We start from the raw sequence: 18,105 nt of genomic DNA on the forward strand, positions 1-18,105 counted from the left end.
ATATTTTTCTGTGTCTGTTTAGGTCCCCATCAATGACACAAACACCCAGTTTGTGGAGCAGACCATCGCCATCATGAAGAACCTACTGGACAACCACACTGAGGGCAGCTCAGAGCACCTGGGACAGGCCAGCATAGAGACCATGATGCTCAACCTGGTCAGGTGAATGCCACCCCTCCTGTCCTCTCCTCTATGCCGACCCTGGACCATGAGAATGTTGGTGAGCTGCTGTGAGCCCACTGCCCATCTCATCCTCCACATGCCCTGTGTTGTGTTGGCAGGTACGTGCGTATCCTAGGCAACATAGTGCATGCCATCCAGATCAAGACCAAGCTGTGCCAGCTGGTGGAGGTGATGATGGAGAGACGAGACGACCTGTCCTTCTGCCAGGAGATGAAGTTCAGGTGAGAATGTTCTCCTGAAGCTCTCTAGCAAACTGTACTGTCCAGGTTTACTGCAACATATTGAGGGATACGGATTAATACAAAAACCGTGTCATTTAGTTGACATACTGTAAAGCAATGACCATTCATCCCTGGCAGGAATAAGATGGTGGAGTACCTGACAGACTGGGTGATGGGCACCTCAAACCAAGCGGCTGACGATGACGTCAAGTGTCTTACCAGGTACTGTTCCACTACCCCCTGCTTGGATTGTACCCCCCTCACACAGCTGATGTGAACATGACCTCTAACCCCTGATCTATACCCTGTGCTGTGTGATATACAGGGACCTGGACCAGGCCAGTATGGAGGCGGTGGTGTCCCTGCTAGCTGGCCTGCCCCTGCAGCCTGAGGAGGGAGACGGAGTGGAACTGATGGAGGCCAAGTCCCAGCTCTTCCTCAAGTACGCCAGCCAACCTCTGTTACTGTCGCGTTTTATTATGCATTACTACAGAACGCAAAGTCTGGCATCATTACTCCCACTAGCTTTGTAGTGATTGTGTGTGTCCTCCTCACAGGTACTTCACCCTGTTCATGAACCTGCTGAATGACTGCAGTGAGGTGGAGGATGATGGGCAGCAGGTGGCAGGGAGGAAGAGGGGCATGTCCCGACGTCTGGCCTCCCTCAGACACTGCACCGTCCTGGCCATGTCCAACCTCCTCAACGCCAACGTGGACAGCGGCCTCATGCACTCCATCGGTCAGTCTGGAAACCTAACGTAGGAGCTTATCAGGAATGAAGCATGGGCTCGCTCTTTGGTTGGCTGCTTCATGTGTCCCTGTTTTTTAAAGTGCTTAACTGCACATGCGAAAGAAGATTAACAGTGGAAGTGGCTTTAATGGGATCTCTGTGAATTACATCTAATTCCTCATTAGTGTAGGGTCGTTAAAACAATACTTGCCCATGGTCAATGATATTCCCTCTTGTCCCACATAGAGAGAAATGCGTTATAATCTTACCTATAGCGCTCTCTCTTGCGTTCTCTTGGTGTGTGTGTGTGTGTGTGTGTGTGTGTGTGTGTGTAGGTCTGGGCTACCATAAGGATCTGCAGACTCGGGCCACCTTCATGGAGGTGCTGACTAAGATCCTGCAGCAGGGAACAGAGTTTGACACGCTGGCAGAGACGGTGCTGGCAGACCGCTTCGAGAGGCTGGTAGAGCTGGTCACCATGATGGGAGACCAGGGAGAGCTGCCTATCGCCATGGCGCTGGCCAACGTCGTACCCTGCTCCCAATGGGTATGTAGTCTACTCACCACCCACTGGCCTTTCTGTGTGACCTGACATCTTGACCCTGGTGTTAGATCTGGCGGTGTAAATGGAATAACATTTAACGCAAATGGTTTCCTACTGTTCATAGGTGTGAATATGAATGTTAGTGATGTGTAGACTGTGGGTGTCAGAGTGTGAGCTGTGTCACTAACGGTGTGGTCTCTGTCAGTGATTTTCTCCACTCATGTCCCCTGACAGGATGAGCTGGCGCGGGTGCTGGTCACTCTGTTTGACTCGCGCCACCTCCTGTACCAGCTGCTGTGGAACATGTTCTCCAAGGAGGTGGAGCTGGCGGACTCCATGCAGACTCTGTTCAGAGGAAACAGTCTGGCCAGCAAGATCATGACCTTCTGCTTCAAGGTACACAGCATGACTGGCTAGGTGCCCAGTCCTGTCCTGATCAACCCAGGCATGAAAGTGTGGTTGAGCTCTTTTACGACTATGCAAAATACCTGCTCTCTGACAAGGGTCATGACACAATATGGTCTTAGGCTTTCAAAGAAGCGTGGCGCCTGCTTTCTAAAATGAGTTCTAGTTTAGGTTGTCAGTGTGTTTATGCCTGTGTCCACCCCTCCCTCCCTCCCTCTGCTGTTTCAGGTGTACGGGGCCACGTACCTGCAGAAGCTGCTGGAGCCTCTCCTCAGAGGGGTCATCACTGCCCCGGAGTGGCAGCTCATCAGCTTCGAGGTGGATCCCACCAGGTAACCTACCCCACAGACACTATTCAACTCATTCACCCGCTTTGTTTTCCAGCTGTGCTATTTAAACCAAGACAGCACTGCTAGTCAATTAACTGATAATCGGCTTGTTTTGATTTTAGTTAGGACCTTCGGAAAGTTCTAAGATTCTCGGCAACATGGAAGAAGTGTTTCGTTGTCCCATGCTCTCTTGCGGTCTCTGGTTATGACTGACTGGTTCTGTGTCTCCGGCTGCAGGCTGGAGCAGAGTGAGATCCTGGAGGAGAACCAGAGGAACCTGCTGTTGATCACCAAACGTTTCTTCCTGGCCATCATCAACTCCTCCACAGAGTTCCCCCCACAGCTGCGCAGTGTGTGTCACTGCTTGTTCCAGGTACGTTTTAGACACCTCAACTCCCAACTCTAACCCACTCCACCGGCTGGAAACCCTCTTCTGACTGACAGGCTTCCTTTTATCTCAGGAATGATCTGAGCTTTTTCTGCAGTGGTTACCATTTATGTTTCCAGGGTGGTTATTATGAACTAGGTAAATGTACATCACAAGGTAAGCTTTGATGGCATAGGAATCATTTGCACTTTTATGCAGGCTCTGTATACGAATGCAGTAGTATTTGTGCAGGTTCTGTATACGAATGTAGTAGTTTGTGGTGTGTGTGTGTTTGTGGTGTGTGTTTGTGGTGACTTTTTTTGTGCCCATCTCTGTTCTGTAGGCAACTTGCCACTCTCTACTGAATAAAGCCACAGTTAAAGAGAAAAAGGAAAGCAAAAAAGCAGTAAGTTCAGAGAACGTTCTCCCTGGCCACTCTGTTGAAAGAAAGGGAAGATCATTCACCCTCTTGCTGTTCTATCACCTTAAACTACTTTATACTCCCGCCCTCCTTACAATCACCACCTCAAATCCCACTACTAATACTTTTACTTCCAAACAAGTTTCTCTCAATTTCAATGTACGCTCACCACAAACTGCTGGGACTGTTGTAGCTACAATGTTCCTATCCACTGCTCCTCTGGTCTCTTACTGGTGTGATGATTTTGGGGTTGGTGTTGAAAGGAGTTTGGGGGTCTATGATAAGGGGCTTGTATTGCAGGTCACGGAGCACTTTGGCAAATGGTTGTGTGGTGCTACTCTGTATCCTGGGACCCACTCCGCTTTTTGAAAATCTTTCCTGGAATTTGGAACTCTTGTGAAGACCTAAGGTTTCTGTTCCGTTCATTACTAGCTATGTTTCACAGTGCAGAAAGATCTGATGACCACACCCTCAGTTCCCTCTTGCATTTTTATATGTATTTTGTATTTAATCATTATTTTTGTATTTTTATTTAGTTATTTTATTTTATTTTATTTTACCCCTTTTTCTCCCCAATTTTGTGATATCCAATTGTCCCATTGCTGCAACTCCCGTACGGACTCGGGAGAGGTGAAGGTCGAGAGCCGTGCATCCTCTGAAACACGACCCCGCCAAGCCGTACTGCTTCATGACACAACGCCCGCTTAACCTGGACGCCAGCCACACCAATGTGTCGGAGGAAACACCGTACACCTGACGACCTGGTCAGCGTGCAATGCGCCCAGCCTGCCACAGGAGTGGCTAGAGCACGATGGGGCAGGAACATCCCTGCAGGACAAACCCTCCCCTAACCCGGATGACGCTGGGCCAATTGTGTGCCGCCTCATGGGTCTCCAGGTCGCGACCGGCTGCAACACAGCCTAGGATCGAACCGGGGTCTGTAGCGATGCAGTGCCTTAGATCGCTGCACCACTTGGGAGGCCCCCTCTATTGCATTTACCGTATCTGAAATGAACAATGAAGTGAGCTAGCCGCCTGTTATCATGCGTAGTTGTGCCTCCTTCATCGGTTGAGATGTCATATTGGCATCATGGTTAATATTGCTAGCGGTCAATATCATGGGACTGAAGAGTAAGCTGTAGAGGCCTGGTAATTGGCTGACCTTTCAAAGCAATCTAATACTGCAGGCTGTTAATAACAGCTTGTGGTGTTGCAGCAGCAATGAAACAATTATTTTCATCTTACAGCTCATTGCTGCGATCCCCCAATTAAAACGCACTTGTGTTACAGCTGATGACATTTTAGTATGCAGACATGCAGAACGTTTGTACAGTTCAGGAGATGGATTTAACTGAACATTGCCCAGTGCTTTCTCAGTAGCGTACAGTATCAAGTCACACTAGTATTTAGGACTGGTCTAAGATTCTCCTCTCCCCTTCATCTAGATTTCCAGGTGCCTTGCTTTCCTTTTTAATCTCTAACTCAGTTTTGAAGCGGGCCTAGTGGTGTGAATGTGGTTTGGAGGTGACGTGGCCATCTTGTGTCCTCTAGCCTGTGGAATACTTTGTCTCCTCCTACACTCGATCTGCTCCAACCCATTCCCTCTCCCTCTCTCTAACAATGAATCATCCCCTGTTCTTACTATCCCTCCTCCAACACCCTCACATTCAGGTGGTCAGCCAGCGTTTCCCCCAGAACAGCATAGGGGCGGTGGGTAGTGCCATGTTCCTACGTTTCATCAACCCTGCCATAGTGTCGCCCTATGAGGCGGGCATCCTGGATAAGAAACCTCCTCCCAGGATAGAGAGGGGATTGAAGCTCATGTCCAAGGTAAGAGGACAGGACACTCGGGCCTCATATACAATATGGCTTAACACCATGTGACCGGATTCAGGATCGTAGGCATTTGACACTATTTTCCTAGTTCACAGTAGGGCTGTTAAAAAATTAAATAAGCGTTAATATGCCTTAATTACAAACTTGGAGCTGATTGTGGACTACAGGAAAAGGCGGGCCGAACAGGCCCCCATTAACATCAATGGGGCTGTAGTGGAGCGGGTCGAGAGTCATGTTCCTTGGTGTCCACATCACCAGCTAACTATCATCGTCCGAACACACCAAGACAATCATGACGAGGGCACGACAAAACCTTTCCCCCCTCAGGAGACTGAAAAGATTTGGCATAGGTCCCCAGATCCTCAAAGTTCTACAGCTGCATCATGCAACTGCTCGGCATCTGACTGTAAGGCGCTACAGAGGGTAGTGCGTACGACCCAGTACATCACTGGGGCTAAGCTTCCTGACATCCAGGACCTATATACTAGGTGGTGTCAGAGGAAGGCCCCAAAATTTGTCAGTCTCCAGTCACCCAAGTCATAAACTGTTTTCTTTGCTACTGCACGGCAAGCGGTACTGGAGCGCCAAGTCTAGGACCAAAAGGCTCCTCAATAAATTCTACCCTCAAGCCATAAGACTGCTGAACAATTAATCAAATGGCCACCAGACTATTTACCTTGACCCCCCCCCCCCCCACACACCATTTGTTTTGTACACTGCTGCTACTCGCTGTTTATTATGCATGCATAGTCACTTCACCCCTACCTACATGTACAAATTACCTCTAACCTGTACCCCCACACACTGACTCGGTACCGGTACCCTCCTGTATACCAGTACCCCCCCCCTGTATATAGCCTCGCTATTGTTATTTTGTGTTACTTTAGTTTATTTGCGGAGGCTGCAGGGGTGGGTGCTTTGCCACTGCATGAGTTAAGTATAACTACGAGGAATCTAAGATGTATCAAAAATTGCTAACTTGGTTTGCTAACTTGCTAGCTAAGTGGTGAGATGTCAAGATTAAGCTTCTTGGTTACAGCAGTGACATTCAGTCCCGTTCTGGATCTAGATCCCTGTTGCCTAAATAGTTTTGTGCGTCCCCAAAATGTGTATAAATACACTGAACAACAATATAAACGCAACATGCAGTAACTTCAAAGATTTTACTGAGTTACAGTTCATTTAAGGAAATCATAAATATTCATTAGGCACTAATCTATGGATTTCACATGATTTGGAGTACAGATACGCAGCTGTTGGTCACAGAAACCTTAAAAAAAGATGAGGGCGAAAACCAGTCGGTATCTGGTGTGACCACCATGCGATGCGGTCCTTCGTGGGGAGTTGATTGTGTCTTGTGGAAAGTTGTTCCACTCATCTTCAATGGCTGTGCGAAGTTGCTGGATATCAAATCAGATGTTATTTGTCACATGCGCCGAATACAACCGGTATAGACCTTACCGTGGAATACATACTTACAAGCCCTTAACCAACAATGCAGTTCAAGAAATAGAGTTCAGAAAATATTTACTAAATAAACATCATTTGAAATATAAAAAAAGTAACACAATAAAATAACAATAAGGCTATATACAGGGGGTAGGGGTACTGGGTCTGTGTGTGGGGGGTACAGGTTAGTAATGAGGCTATATACAGGGGGTAGGGGTACTGGGTCAGTGTGTGGGGGTACAGGTTAGTAATGAGGCTATATACAGGGGGTAGGGGTACTGGGTCAGTGTGTGGGGGTACAGGTTAGTAATGAGGCTATATACAGGGGGTAGGGGTACTGGGTCAGTGTGTGGGGGTACAGGTTAGTAATGAGGCTATATACAGGGGGTAGCGGTACTGGGTCAGTGTGTGGGGGTACAGGTTAGTAATGAGGCTATATACAGGGGGTAGCGGTACTGGGTCAGTGTGTGGGGGTACAGGTTAGTCGAGGTAATTTGTACATGTAGGTAGGGGTAAAGTGACTATGCATATGTAATAAACTGAGAGTAGCAGCAGTGTAAAAACAAATGGGACTGGAACGCGCTATTGTCCATGTCGATCCAGAGCATCCTTAACATGCTCAATGGGTGTCCTGTCTGAGTATGCAGGCCGTGGAAGAACTGGGACATTTTCAGCTTCCAGGAATTGTGTACATTCCTTGTGACATGGGGCCTTGCATTATCATGCTGAAACATGAGGTGATGGTGGCAGATGAATGGCACGACAATGGGCCTCAGGATCTCGTCACGGTATCTCTGTGCGTTCAAATTGCCAACGATGAAATGCAATTGTGTTCGTTGTCCGTATCTTATGCCTGCCCATACCGGAACCCCACCACCCACCATGGGGCACAACGTTGACGTCAGCAAACCGCTCGCCCACACGATGCCATACACACTGTCTGCCATCTCGGTTTCCTGTACAGTTGAAACCGGGATTCATCCGTGAAGAGTACTCTTCTCCAGTGAAGGTGAGCATGTGCCTACTGAAGTTGGTTACAACGCCCAACTGCAGTCGGGTCAAGACCCTGTTGAGGATGACGAGCTTGCAGATGAGCTTCCCTGAGACGTTTTCTGACAGTTTGTACAGACATTCTTCGGTTGTGTAATCCCACAGTTTGATCAGCTGTCCGGTTGGTTGGTGTAAGACCATCCCGCAGGTGAAGAAGCCGGATGTGGAGGTCCTTGGTTGGCGTGGTCTGCGGTTGTGAGGCCGGTTAGACGTACTGCCAAATTCTCTAAAATGACGTTGGAGGCGGCTTATAGTAGAGAAATTAACATTCAGTTCTCTGGCAACAGCTCTGTTGGACATTCCTGCAGTCAGCATGCCAATTGCACGCTCCCTCAACTTGAGACATCTGTGGCATTTTAGTGGCATTTTATTGTGCACCTGTGTAATGATCATGCTGTTTAATCAGCTTCTTGATATGCCACACCTGTCAGGTGGATGGATTATCTTGGCAAAGGAGAAAGTGTGTGCAAAGCTGTCAAGGCAAAGGGTGGCTATTTGAAGATTCTCAAATATAAAATATTCTTTGATTTATTACTACATGATTCCATATGTGTTATTTCATAGTTTTGATGGCTTCACTATTATTCTACAATGTAGAAAATAGTAAAAAAAAAGAAAAACCCTTGAATGAGTAGGTGTTGTACAACTTTTGACGGGGTGTGTACAGTGCCCTCAGACAGTAGTCAGACCCCTTTACTTTTTCCACATTTTGTTAGGTCACAGCCTTATTCTAAAAATGCATTCAATAAATAAATAAAAAATCCTCAGCCATCTTCACACACTACCCCATAATGACAAAGCAAAAATAGGTTTTTAGAACTTTTAGCAAATGTAATAAAAAAAGACCGTATTTACAATCAGGGTAAGTATTCAGACCCTTTTCTCTGAAACTCAGAGAAAATTGAGCTCAGGTGCATCCTGTTTCCATTGATCATCCTTGATGCAGGATCATCCTTTGTCAGTGCAAAAACCAAGCCATGAAGTCTAAGAAATTGTGTCGAGGCACAGGGGAAGGGTACCAAAACATTTCTGCAGCATTGAAGGTCCCCAAGAACATAGCCTCCCATCGTTCTTAAATGGAAGAAGTTTGGAACCACCAAGACTCTTCCTAGAGCTGGCCGCCCGGCCAAACTGAACATTTGGGGGAGAAGGGCCTTGGTCAGGGAGGTGACCAAGAACCTGCTGGTCACTCTGACAGAGCTCCAGAGTTCCTCTGTGGAGATGGTAGAACCTTCCAGAAGGACAACCACCTCTGCAGCACTCTACCAATCAGGCCTTTATGGTAGAGTGGCCAGACAGAAGACACTCCTCAGTAAAAGGCACATGACAGCCCGCTTGGAGTTTGCCAAAAGGCACCTAAAGGGTCTCGGACCACGAGAAACAAGATTCTCTGGTCTGATGAATCCTAGATTGAACTCTTTGGCCTGAATGCCAAGCGTCACGTCTGGAGGAAACCTGGCACCATCCCTACAGTGACGCATGGTGGCAGCATCATGCTGTGGGGATGTTTTTCAGCGGCAGGGACTGGGAGACTAGTCAGGTTTGAGGGAAAGATGTATAGAGAGATCCTTGATGAAAACCTACTCCAGAGCACTCAGGACCTCAGATTGGGGCGAAGGGTCACCTTCCAACAGGACCTCGACCCTAAGCACACAGCCAAGACAATGCAGGAGTGGCTTCAGGACAAGTCTCTGAATGTCCTTGAGTGGCCCAGCCAGAGCTCGGACTTGAACCCAATCGAACATCTCTGGAGAGACCTCAAAATAGCTGTGCAGCGACGCTCCCCACCCAACCTGATGGAGCTTGAGAGAATCTGCAGAGAAGAATGGGAGAAACTTCCAAAATACAGATGTGCCAAGCTTGTAGCGTCATACCCAAGAAGACTCAATGTTGTAATCGCTGCCAAATGTGCTATAACAAAGTACTGACTAAAGGGTCTGAATACTTATGTAAATGTGATATTTCCGTTTTTTATTTGTAATAAATTAGCTAACATTTCTAAAACCCTGTTTTTGCTTTGTCATGATGGGTTATTGTGTGTAGATCGATGAGAAAAAAAACGATCTATTCAATTTCAGAATACGGTTGAGGAGTCAAGGAGTATGAGTACTTTCCGATGGCACTGTATGTACTGTTATTTTTGTTGTTGAAATAGTGCCCCTTGTGTGCACATTCAGGAATACTGTATACCCCGGTATGGTACAGAAACGATATGACTGTATGAAATGCCATCCTGACTCATGCGTTTACATTAAAGTTATCCGGAAGGTTGCTAAACTAGATCGATTCCCTGAGCTGACAAGGTAATCATTTGTTGTTCTGCCCCTGAACAAGGCAGTTAACCCACTGTTCCTCAGCCGTCGTTGTAACTAAGAATTTGTTCTTAACTGACTTGCCTAGTTAAATAAAGGTTAAAAAAATCATAATAATTGGATTGGGGCTACAGCTTAAGAGGATGAGAACGATGCTGAATGGGTGTAAACTAAGAAAATATATTTTTTTAAATAAAATGTTAAAATAGCCAGTCTTGAAAATTTGGTAAGCTCACCTTCCTGAATTCAGTCACATATGGTGTATTCTATTTGAGGATCTTGCCTTGTTGTTGACATGTTTTTATTTGTCTCTTCCAGATCCTGCAGAGCATTGCCAACCATGTTTTATTCACCAAAGAGGAGCACATGAGGCCTTTCAATGACTTTGTCAAAAGCAACTTTGATGCAGCTAGAAGGTATGATAAAATAAGGATCTCTTCCCTCACTGAAATGTATTTGTTTTTATTGGATACTCATTAACCTATCAGGCCAAGCTGAATCTTGTTCATTTGTCCTTTTATGTTGTAGGTTTTTCCTGGACATTGCATCAGACTGCCCTGCCAGTGACTCCGTCAACCACAGCCTGTCCTTCATCAGTGATGGTAATGTTCTGGCCCTGCACCGGCTGCTGTGGAACAACCAGGAGAAGATAGGACAGTACCTCTCCAGCAACAGGTGACTGGGCTGAACAGTCCAACAGAGTTGTGTTGTATTGCTTGAGATGACTTATATGTTATAAGAGATATATATCTGTTTCTATGTAAGATGTTTTACATAACCCAGATCTTTAGGATGAACTGAATCCCACATTTGTTTACACCAATCTGATAAGCCCAGCTCACAGGAAGCGTTGTTTGAAACTATTGTACACCTCTGTACCTGCTGCATGTGGGAGAGGCTTATCAGAGAGTAGACTGGATCAAATCAAATTGTATTTGTCACATGCGCTGAATACAACAGGTTACAGTGATTTGCTTACTTACAAGCCCTAAACCAACAATGCAGTTTTAAGAAAAATACGTGTTTAGTAAAAAAATAACAAATAATTAAAGAGCAGCAGTAAAATAACAGTAGCGAGGTTATATACAGGAGGTATTGGTACAGAGTCATTGTGTGGGGGAGTACACGTCTGTCGTGCTAACCACTTCCTTGTTCTTCTTCAGGGATCACAAGGCAGTAGGGAGACGGCCGTTTGACAAGATGGCTACCCTCCTGGCCTACCTGGGGCCCCCAGAGCACAAACCTGTGGCTGACACCCACTGGTCCAGCCTCAACCTCACCAGCTCCAAGTTTGAAGAATTTATGACAAGGTACACACATCAAGTTACTATTAATCACATAGATCTCACTGTTACAAGCCGGTCTCATAAAACTGGATATGATAGTATCTGAGGCAGGGGTTGTTTTATTAGTACTCTGAAAGTACCTCCCGATCTTGTATTTGCTGCTTCAGACACCAGGTACATGAGAAAGATGAGTTCAAAGCCCTGAAGACCCTCAACATCTTCTACCAGGCTGGCACCTCCAAGAACGGCAACCCTGTCTTCTACTACATCACACGCAGGTGAGGCCTGCAGACTGTCACATTTCAACAGAGTCACAAAACGCTCTGTTCACTTCATCATGATGCATTTATTCAGAAACATTGATGCTGGAAACATTTTAAAACGAGGCATTGAGTTGGAGCACTCAACAAAAAAAGGCATAGATTAATTTATTTTAGTTCACTTTAATCCATTGTACAGATGAGAACAGGTGACTGATGTTTCGACGTCAAGCTGACGTCTTTCTCAGTGACTTGACAGTTGCACTTAGGCCACTAGGCTATAAATAGGAGCTATTTATACACAACAATGTAATAAAATAATGTTTCAAGGTAAATGGCAAATTAATACCAATAATAGGAGATCATGTCTGGTTAATCAATCGCATGTCTGGTTAATCAATATGGAATCATGAAATAAGCAAAAAAGTGTTAAACAAATCAAATATATTTTAGATTTGAGATTCTTCAAAGTAGCCACCCTTTGCCTTGATGACAGCTTTGCACACTCTTGGCATTCTCTCAACCAGCTTCATAAGGTGGAATGCATTTCAATTAACAGGTGTGCCTAGTTAAGTTAATTTGTGGAATTTCTTTCCTTAATGCGTTTGAGCCAATCAGTTGTGTTATGACCAGGTAGGGGTGATATACAGAAGATGGTAAAAGACCAAGCCCTTATTATGGCAAGAACAGCTCAAATAAGCAAAGAGAAATGACAGTCCATCATTACTTTAACACAAGAAGGCCAGTCAATCTGGATTTTTTTTTTTTTTTTGTGTCACTATCTTACACATGTCAAAGTGGAATTATGTTTTTGGAAATTTGACAAATTAATAAATGAAACGCTGAAATGTCTTGAGCTAATAAGTAGTCAACCCCTTTGTTTTGACAAGCCTAAATCATTTAAGGAGTAAAAATTTGCTGAAGTCATATAATACTTTGCATGGACTCACTCTGTGTGCAATAAGTGTTTAACATGATTTTTGAATGACTACCTTCTCTGTACCTCACACATACATTTGTCTGTTAGGTCCCTCAGTCGAGCAGTGAATTTAAAACAGATTCAACCACAAAGACCATGAAAGTTTTCCAATGCCTCGCAAAGAAGGGCACTTATTGGTATGTGGGTGAAAATCCCTTGGAGTATGGTGAGGTTATTAATCACACTTTGGATGGTGTATCAATACACTCAGTCACTAGAAAGATACAGGCGTCCTTCCTAACTCAGTTGCCTCAGTAGAAGGTCAATGGTGACTTTAAAACAGAGTTAAACAAATAGTTTAATGGCTGTGATAGGATAAAACTAAGGATGGATCAACAACATTGTAGTTACTCCACAATACTAAATTGACAGAGTGAAACAAAGCAAGCCTGTACAGAATAAAAATATTCCAAAACATGCATCCTGTTTGCAACAACACACTAAAGTGATACTGTAAAAAATGTGGCAAAGCAATTAACTTTTTTCTCCTGAATACTAAGTGTTATGTTTGGGGCAAATCCAATTCAACACATTACTGAGTACCACTCTTAATATTTTAAAGCATAGTGGTGTCTGGTTCATGTTATGGGTATGCTTGTAATTAAGGACTGGAATTTTTCAGGATAAAAAAATGTATGGAATAGAGCTAAGCACAGGCAATATCCTAGAGGACAACCTGGTTGTTTGCTTTCCACCAGATATTGGGAGATGCATTCACCTTTCAGCAGGACAATAACCTAAAACCCAAGGCCAACTCTATACTGGAGTTGCTTACCAAGAAGACCGTGAATCTTCCTGAGTGTCCGAGTTACAGTTTTGACTTAAATCTGCTTGAAAATCTGTGGCAAGACCTGAAAGTGGTTGTCTAGAGATGATCAACAATCAGTTTCACAGAGTTGAAGATATTTTTGAAAAGAATAATGGGCAAATGTTGCACAATCCAGGTGTGGAAAGCTCTTAGAGACTTACACAGAAAGACTCACAGCTGTAATTTCTGCCAAAGGTGCTTTTACAAAGTATTGACTCAGTGGTGTGAATACTCATGTAAGTTAGATATTTCTGTATTTCATTTTCAATAAATTTGCAACTATTTCTAAAAACATGTTTTCAATTTGTCATTAGGGGATATTGAATCCATTTTGAATTCAAGTTGTAACGTAACAAAATGTGGAATAAATCAAGGAGTATGAATACTTTCTGAAGGCGCTGTTATGTAGTAAAAAATGTTGTACCTGTGTGGCATAGGATGTGAAGTCTGAAACCACTTGAAGCTGGGATGTCCCTCCTTCCATTTCATTTGGTCTTCTGACTGTCCATCAACTCCTGGCTGAACCCTACGTCACAGCCACTGACAAAGCACATGCCTGCTATCCTTACATCGTGCAGAAGGAGAGAGTGGTCACTATTGCATACTCAGTGATCGATTTATAGCCATTCATCTAAATTAATTCATTTTTATTTATAATTTTTTTTAAACATTTTAGTATTTTTTAAATGTTTTTTAAATATTTTTTTAACCAACACTTTCTGTTTGTCATAGATGGAAAAGATTGATATGGCTAATGACATCATTATAGTTGACCATTGGCAGCGAACCTCAAAGGGGATGGCCAGTATTTTTGTTGAGCTACCAGTTGAAATTCACAATGCTGTCTACCTGAGATCCACTCATCTACAGCCCATAGACATTCACACACACACACACACACACACACACACACACACACACACACACACACACACACACACCTGTGGTGCCAATAGAAACAAAGGTACAGTATGGTGCCACCTGCTGCTGAGTCAAGGTCATAGCCTATAGAATGTTTGGAAATAACTGTTTAATAGTCAAGAAACAGGCAAACACATCTCGGAGGTGAAGTAAGGGCCATTAAGGAACTATTACAAGTTAACGATGAAAACAGAGTTATGCAGATAGTGAATACTAAAGCCTTTTTTCCAACATCCAAATAATGATGTGTACGGCGGTAGACTGGTAGTGTAAAATGTACATTGATGCTACCTGTGCATGTCATATGTTATTGATTAGTCATGCAGAAGAGAGTGCGTTTGAGAGGTAGTGAGTGTCTGACACAGTATTCTGAATGGTAAGAAAACAGAATGTTGGTTTAATGACACTCATTTGTGTGTGTTTGTGCAGTTGTCCAATAGACTGACAAGGACATTAACTCCAGACATTTTAATTGAACTTTCAGAGAACGTACAGGGTGAGAGTCAGGAAGAGCCACAGGTTCAGTACTAGTGGGAGAGTAGACCTGGCGCTGGGGGCTGGGCTGGTGTTGTGGTCCGGGGAGCCACCCTGGTTGGCCCTCTTGACACTCCTGGTGCGGAGGGTGGCCGTTCTCCTTGTGATGGTAGAGGGGTTGTTGGTGAAGGCTGTATCTGTGGTGTAGATGCTGTCAGTAGTAAAGGTTGTGTCTGTTATGAAGGGGCCGTCTGTGGTTGACGTGCTGCTGTCGGTGTGGGACCTGTCAGCGGGCAGGGTGGAAATGGCCAGAGGGGTTGAGGTGAATGGGTAGTGGTCTGTGAAGAGGTTGTTGTTCTCTGGTCCACTGGGGTGTCCTGGGGCTCTCCTGGTGTGGAGTTGGGTGTTGAGCAGGGCAGACTCGGACAGGTACCAAGGCCACCTGGTGAGGGCCTCTGGGGGAGGGGGGTGGCTTAGCGCCTCCTGAGTACCAGCAGCCAGGGGAGGCTGAGTGTAGGAGGCAAAGTGCCACCCTCCAGTCCTGGCCGGGTGGGGCTCTCCACAGACGGGGTGAGTGTGGCAGGGGCAGCCAAGCACGCGGGTGGAAGTGTGCTGGAGCCAGGCCAGCAGGTGGGTGATGTTGGTCTGGTGCTCACATGCCCAGGGGTTGTCCCCCAGGGAGAGGAGCCTCAGGCTGCCTAGCTGGCTGAAGGCCTGGGGGCCCACAGAGGAGAAGCGGTTGGAGTGCAGGTAGAAGGTGGTCAGCCTGGACATCCGGTTCAGAGTGCCAGGCAGGATCTGCACCAGGGAGTTGTGGGACAGGTCTACGGTCTCTAAGCTGGCGGGCATGTTGGTGGGCACGGTCCAGAAGTGGTTGTGGCTGAAGTTGAGCAGGCGTAGGCTGGTCAGGGTGTTGTTGATGAACACGGCCCGCTCCAGCTTGTTGTTGGACAGGTCTAGGACCCGCAGGTTCCACTGGTAGGCCGTGTCATTCTTGTCCAGTAGGTGGATGTGGTTGGCTGCAGCGTGGAGCTCCCACAGTGCCTTTGGCAGGGCGGTGGGCAGGCGGACCAGCCTGTTGTGGGACAGGTCCAGGATGCGGAGGTGGGCGAAGGTACTCAGCTGGCCGCCCAGGTCATGGATGCGGTTGTGAGACAGGTTGAGGGAGTGCAGGTTGTGCTGCAGGCCCAGGGGCAGCGTCCTCAGGCCCCTCCAGGAACAGTCCACCTCTCTGTGGCTGCGGTTACAGGTACACATGGTGGGGCAGACAGCCAGGGCCTGGAGACACAGCAGCATCAACAGCCATAGCACGGCCACACAGTGGGGAGGGCCACTGGGGGGCATCAGTAGCACACGCCTTGAAACACAGGAGGAATGGGTTAGAAACATGATGGCAAACCCACTTTGGTACCAAGATGCTACATATCAGCAGCATCTAGTAGTAAAACCTTATAGTCCACGTAGGTAGTAGACCAAGAACTAGCAGTGTGAATGAATGAGAGGCAGACTGCACCAGTAGTGGAGTAGAGGCTGCTGAACAGACTAGAGACCACAGTTCAGATCTCATTCTCTCCCATTCTGCTCTGCTCCTCTCTCTCTCATTCTGCTCTGCTCCTCTCTCTCTCATTCTGCTCTGCTCCTCTCTCTCTCTCTCATTCTGCTCTGCTCCTCTCTCTCTCATTCTGCTCTGCCACTCTCTCTCTCCCATTCTGCTCTGCTCCTCTCTCTCTCTCATTCTGCTCTGCTCCTCTCTCTCTCTCATTCTGCTCTGCTCCTCTCTCTCTCTCATTCTGCTCTGCTCCTCTCTCTCTCTCTCTCATTCTGCTCCTCTCTCTCTCTCTCTCATTCTGCTCCTCTCTCTCTCTCTCTCTCATTCTGCTCCTCTCTCTCTCTCTCTCATTCTGCTCCTCTCTCTCTCTCTCTCTCATTCTGCTCCTCTCTCTCTCTCTCTCTCATTCTGCTCCTCTCTCTCTCTCTCTCATTCTGCTCCTCTCTCTCTCTCTCTCTCTCATTCTGCTCCTCTCTCTCTCTCTCTCATTCTGCTCCTTTCTCTCTCTCTCTCATTCTGCTCCCCTCTCTCTCTCATTCTGCTCCTCTCTCTCTCTCTCATTCTGCTCCTCTCTCTCTCTCATTCTGCTCTGCTCCTCTCTCTCTCTCTCTCTCTCATTCTGCTCTGCTCCTCTCTCTCTCTCTCTCTCTCATTCTGCTCTGCTCCTGTAACAGCCCCTCTCTCTCCCATGGAGGCTCCCTAATATCTGGCACATGGAGGCAGTACATGCACTGTACCAACACACCTGAACATGTATGACTGTGACCTCTATAATCATGCAGGTATAGTAATCAGGCAGTGTGTGTAGAGATGCACTCAGTCAGTCACAGTGCTGCAGATATACCTTCTCCAGCATGCTCATGCATGCAACACAGTATGTGAGTAGGGTTTAAACGTTTGTCTTTAACTCCTACAGTCCGGGACCTATTTATTTAGGGAGTTCCCCCATCCTCCCTAGCAACAGACTAGTGGGCAGTGTCATGCTTTCACTACAATAGCTTGTAGATAGTTTTGAAGAGGATGTTCTGATTGGCTTGGGTTATTAGTCTGTAGGGGATACCTTTTAGAAGATGGTTGTAGTTCACTTGAGATGGGAATTCCCTGCTGTCCCATTTCACTGATGTTAATTAGCCTGTTGGATATATAGCCCAGTCAGTGAGTGTCAGCTATTGAGCAGGGAGTTGTGCCTACTAGAACAGGCTGACTAGATGGGTTTTATAGAGGACTGAGCCCCCGGCCAGTCCCACAGCAAGCCAGAGTCAGAGATGATGTATTGTGAGCAGTGCAGATATTGTTACTGTAGCACCACGGTCATGTGTGTAAGGGTGTGTGTGTGTGTGTGTGTGCATTTGCTACTTTCTTGTTTTTCTATTTGATTCCATCGGTGTGTGAGAGTAGAGACACTCACCTTTTCTTCATCTTTGCATTCCAGTCTCTCCTCTCCTCTGTGGTCCCCAGCCCAGGCTGATCTCCCGCCTTTGTCTCCTGAAACACTGGAGTGGCTGCTGCAATGCTGATGAGGGATTTTCCTGGGTTTGACCGGTTTTCGCTCATTCACTGTTTTTAACGCTCTTGCTTTTTCCCTTCTTACCTTCTGAGGCTGTTTTGTCCCCTGGTTTTGTCCTTCATCCCTCTTTCTTCTCTGGAGGATGGACTGTTAGGAGGATCCGTCTCTTCTATCCTTCAGGTTCAGTGATGCAGGGAGCATTAAACAGTGTAAGCTCCTACTGCTTAAGCAGCCCCTGCCGGCTCTGTGCAGGGAAGAGTGTGTGTGTGTGTCTTGGGGAGGGGGGAAAGTGGGAGGGGTGTAGGAGAAGAGTAGAGGGATGCAGAGCAGCTCATAGCTATTGATGACTGAGGAGCTAGGGGCTGCTGACGCCAATGTTTCATAATCACTATCCTTTCACTCATTCAAATAAATCTCTTCCTGTTTCTCTCTCTCTCCCCACACCTTCCTCTTTCCATTTCTCTGTATTAAGCT

General features: G+C 46.3%; 2 protein-coding genes across 6 annotated transcripts in view; one reads left to right on the top strand and one right to left on the bottom strand.

Annotated features, from left to right (window-relative positions):
* Positions 1 to 18,105, top strand: part of LOC106603288 (neurofibromin) — a 73,686-nt gene that overhangs the window by 23,078 nt on the left and 32,503 nt on the right. For 3 of the 5 annotated variants that reach the window (XM_014196749.2, XM_014196751.2, XM_014196752.2), the window contains exons 21-35: positions 23 to 162; positions 282 to 404; positions 543 to 626; positions 730 to 846; positions 962 to 1,143; positions 1,470 to 1,681; positions 1,913 to 2,074; positions 2,312 to 2,415; positions 2,650 to 2,785; positions 3,123 to 3,185; positions 4,872 to 5,030; positions 10,166 to 10,263; positions 10,376 to 10,522; positions 11,011 to 11,157; positions 11,301 to 11,411. In XM_014196749.2, the coding sequence (XP_014052224.1) occupies positions 23 to 162; positions 282 to 404; positions 543 to 626; positions 730 to 846; positions 962 to 1,143; positions 1,470 to 1,681; positions 1,913 to 2,074; positions 2,312 to 2,415; positions 2,650 to 2,785; positions 3,123 to 3,185; positions 4,872 to 5,030; positions 10,166 to 10,263; positions 10,376 to 10,522; positions 11,011 to 11,157; positions 11,301 to 11,411 (1,985 nt within the window). The remainder of the gene's footprint in view (positions 1 to 22; positions 163 to 281; positions 405 to 542; positions 627 to 729; positions 847 to 961; positions 1,144 to 1,469; positions 1,682 to 1,912; positions 2,075 to 2,311; positions 2,416 to 2,649; positions 2,786 to 3,122; positions 3,186 to 4,871; positions 5,031 to 10,165; positions 10,264 to 10,375; positions 10,523 to 11,010; positions 11,158 to 11,300; positions 11,412 to 18,105) is intronic. The other 2 variants (XM_014196750.2, XM_014196753.2) reach the window with 1 other exon arrangement.
* Positions 14,191 to 18,067, bottom strand: LOC106603289 (oligodendrocyte-myelin glycoprotein). Its single transcript, XM_045717022.1, has 2 exons — positions 17,533 to 18,067; positions 14,191 to 15,932 (listed from the first exon to the last, which is right to left on the bottom strand). The coding sequence occupies exons 1-2, from the start codon at positions 17,676 to 17,678 to the stop codon at positions 14,582 to 14,584; spliced, it is 1,497 nt and encodes a 498-aa protein (XP_045572978.1). The 5' UTR covers positions 17,679 to 18,067; the 3' UTR covers positions 14,191 to 14,581.

Source organism: Salmo salar, chromosome ssa04 (genome assembly GCF_905237065.1).
Source record: "Salmo salar chromosome ssa04, Ssal_v3.1, whole genome shotgun sequence".
Lineage (NCBI taxonomy): Eukaryota > Metazoa > Chordata > Actinopteri > Salmoniformes > Salmonidae > Salmo > Salmo salar.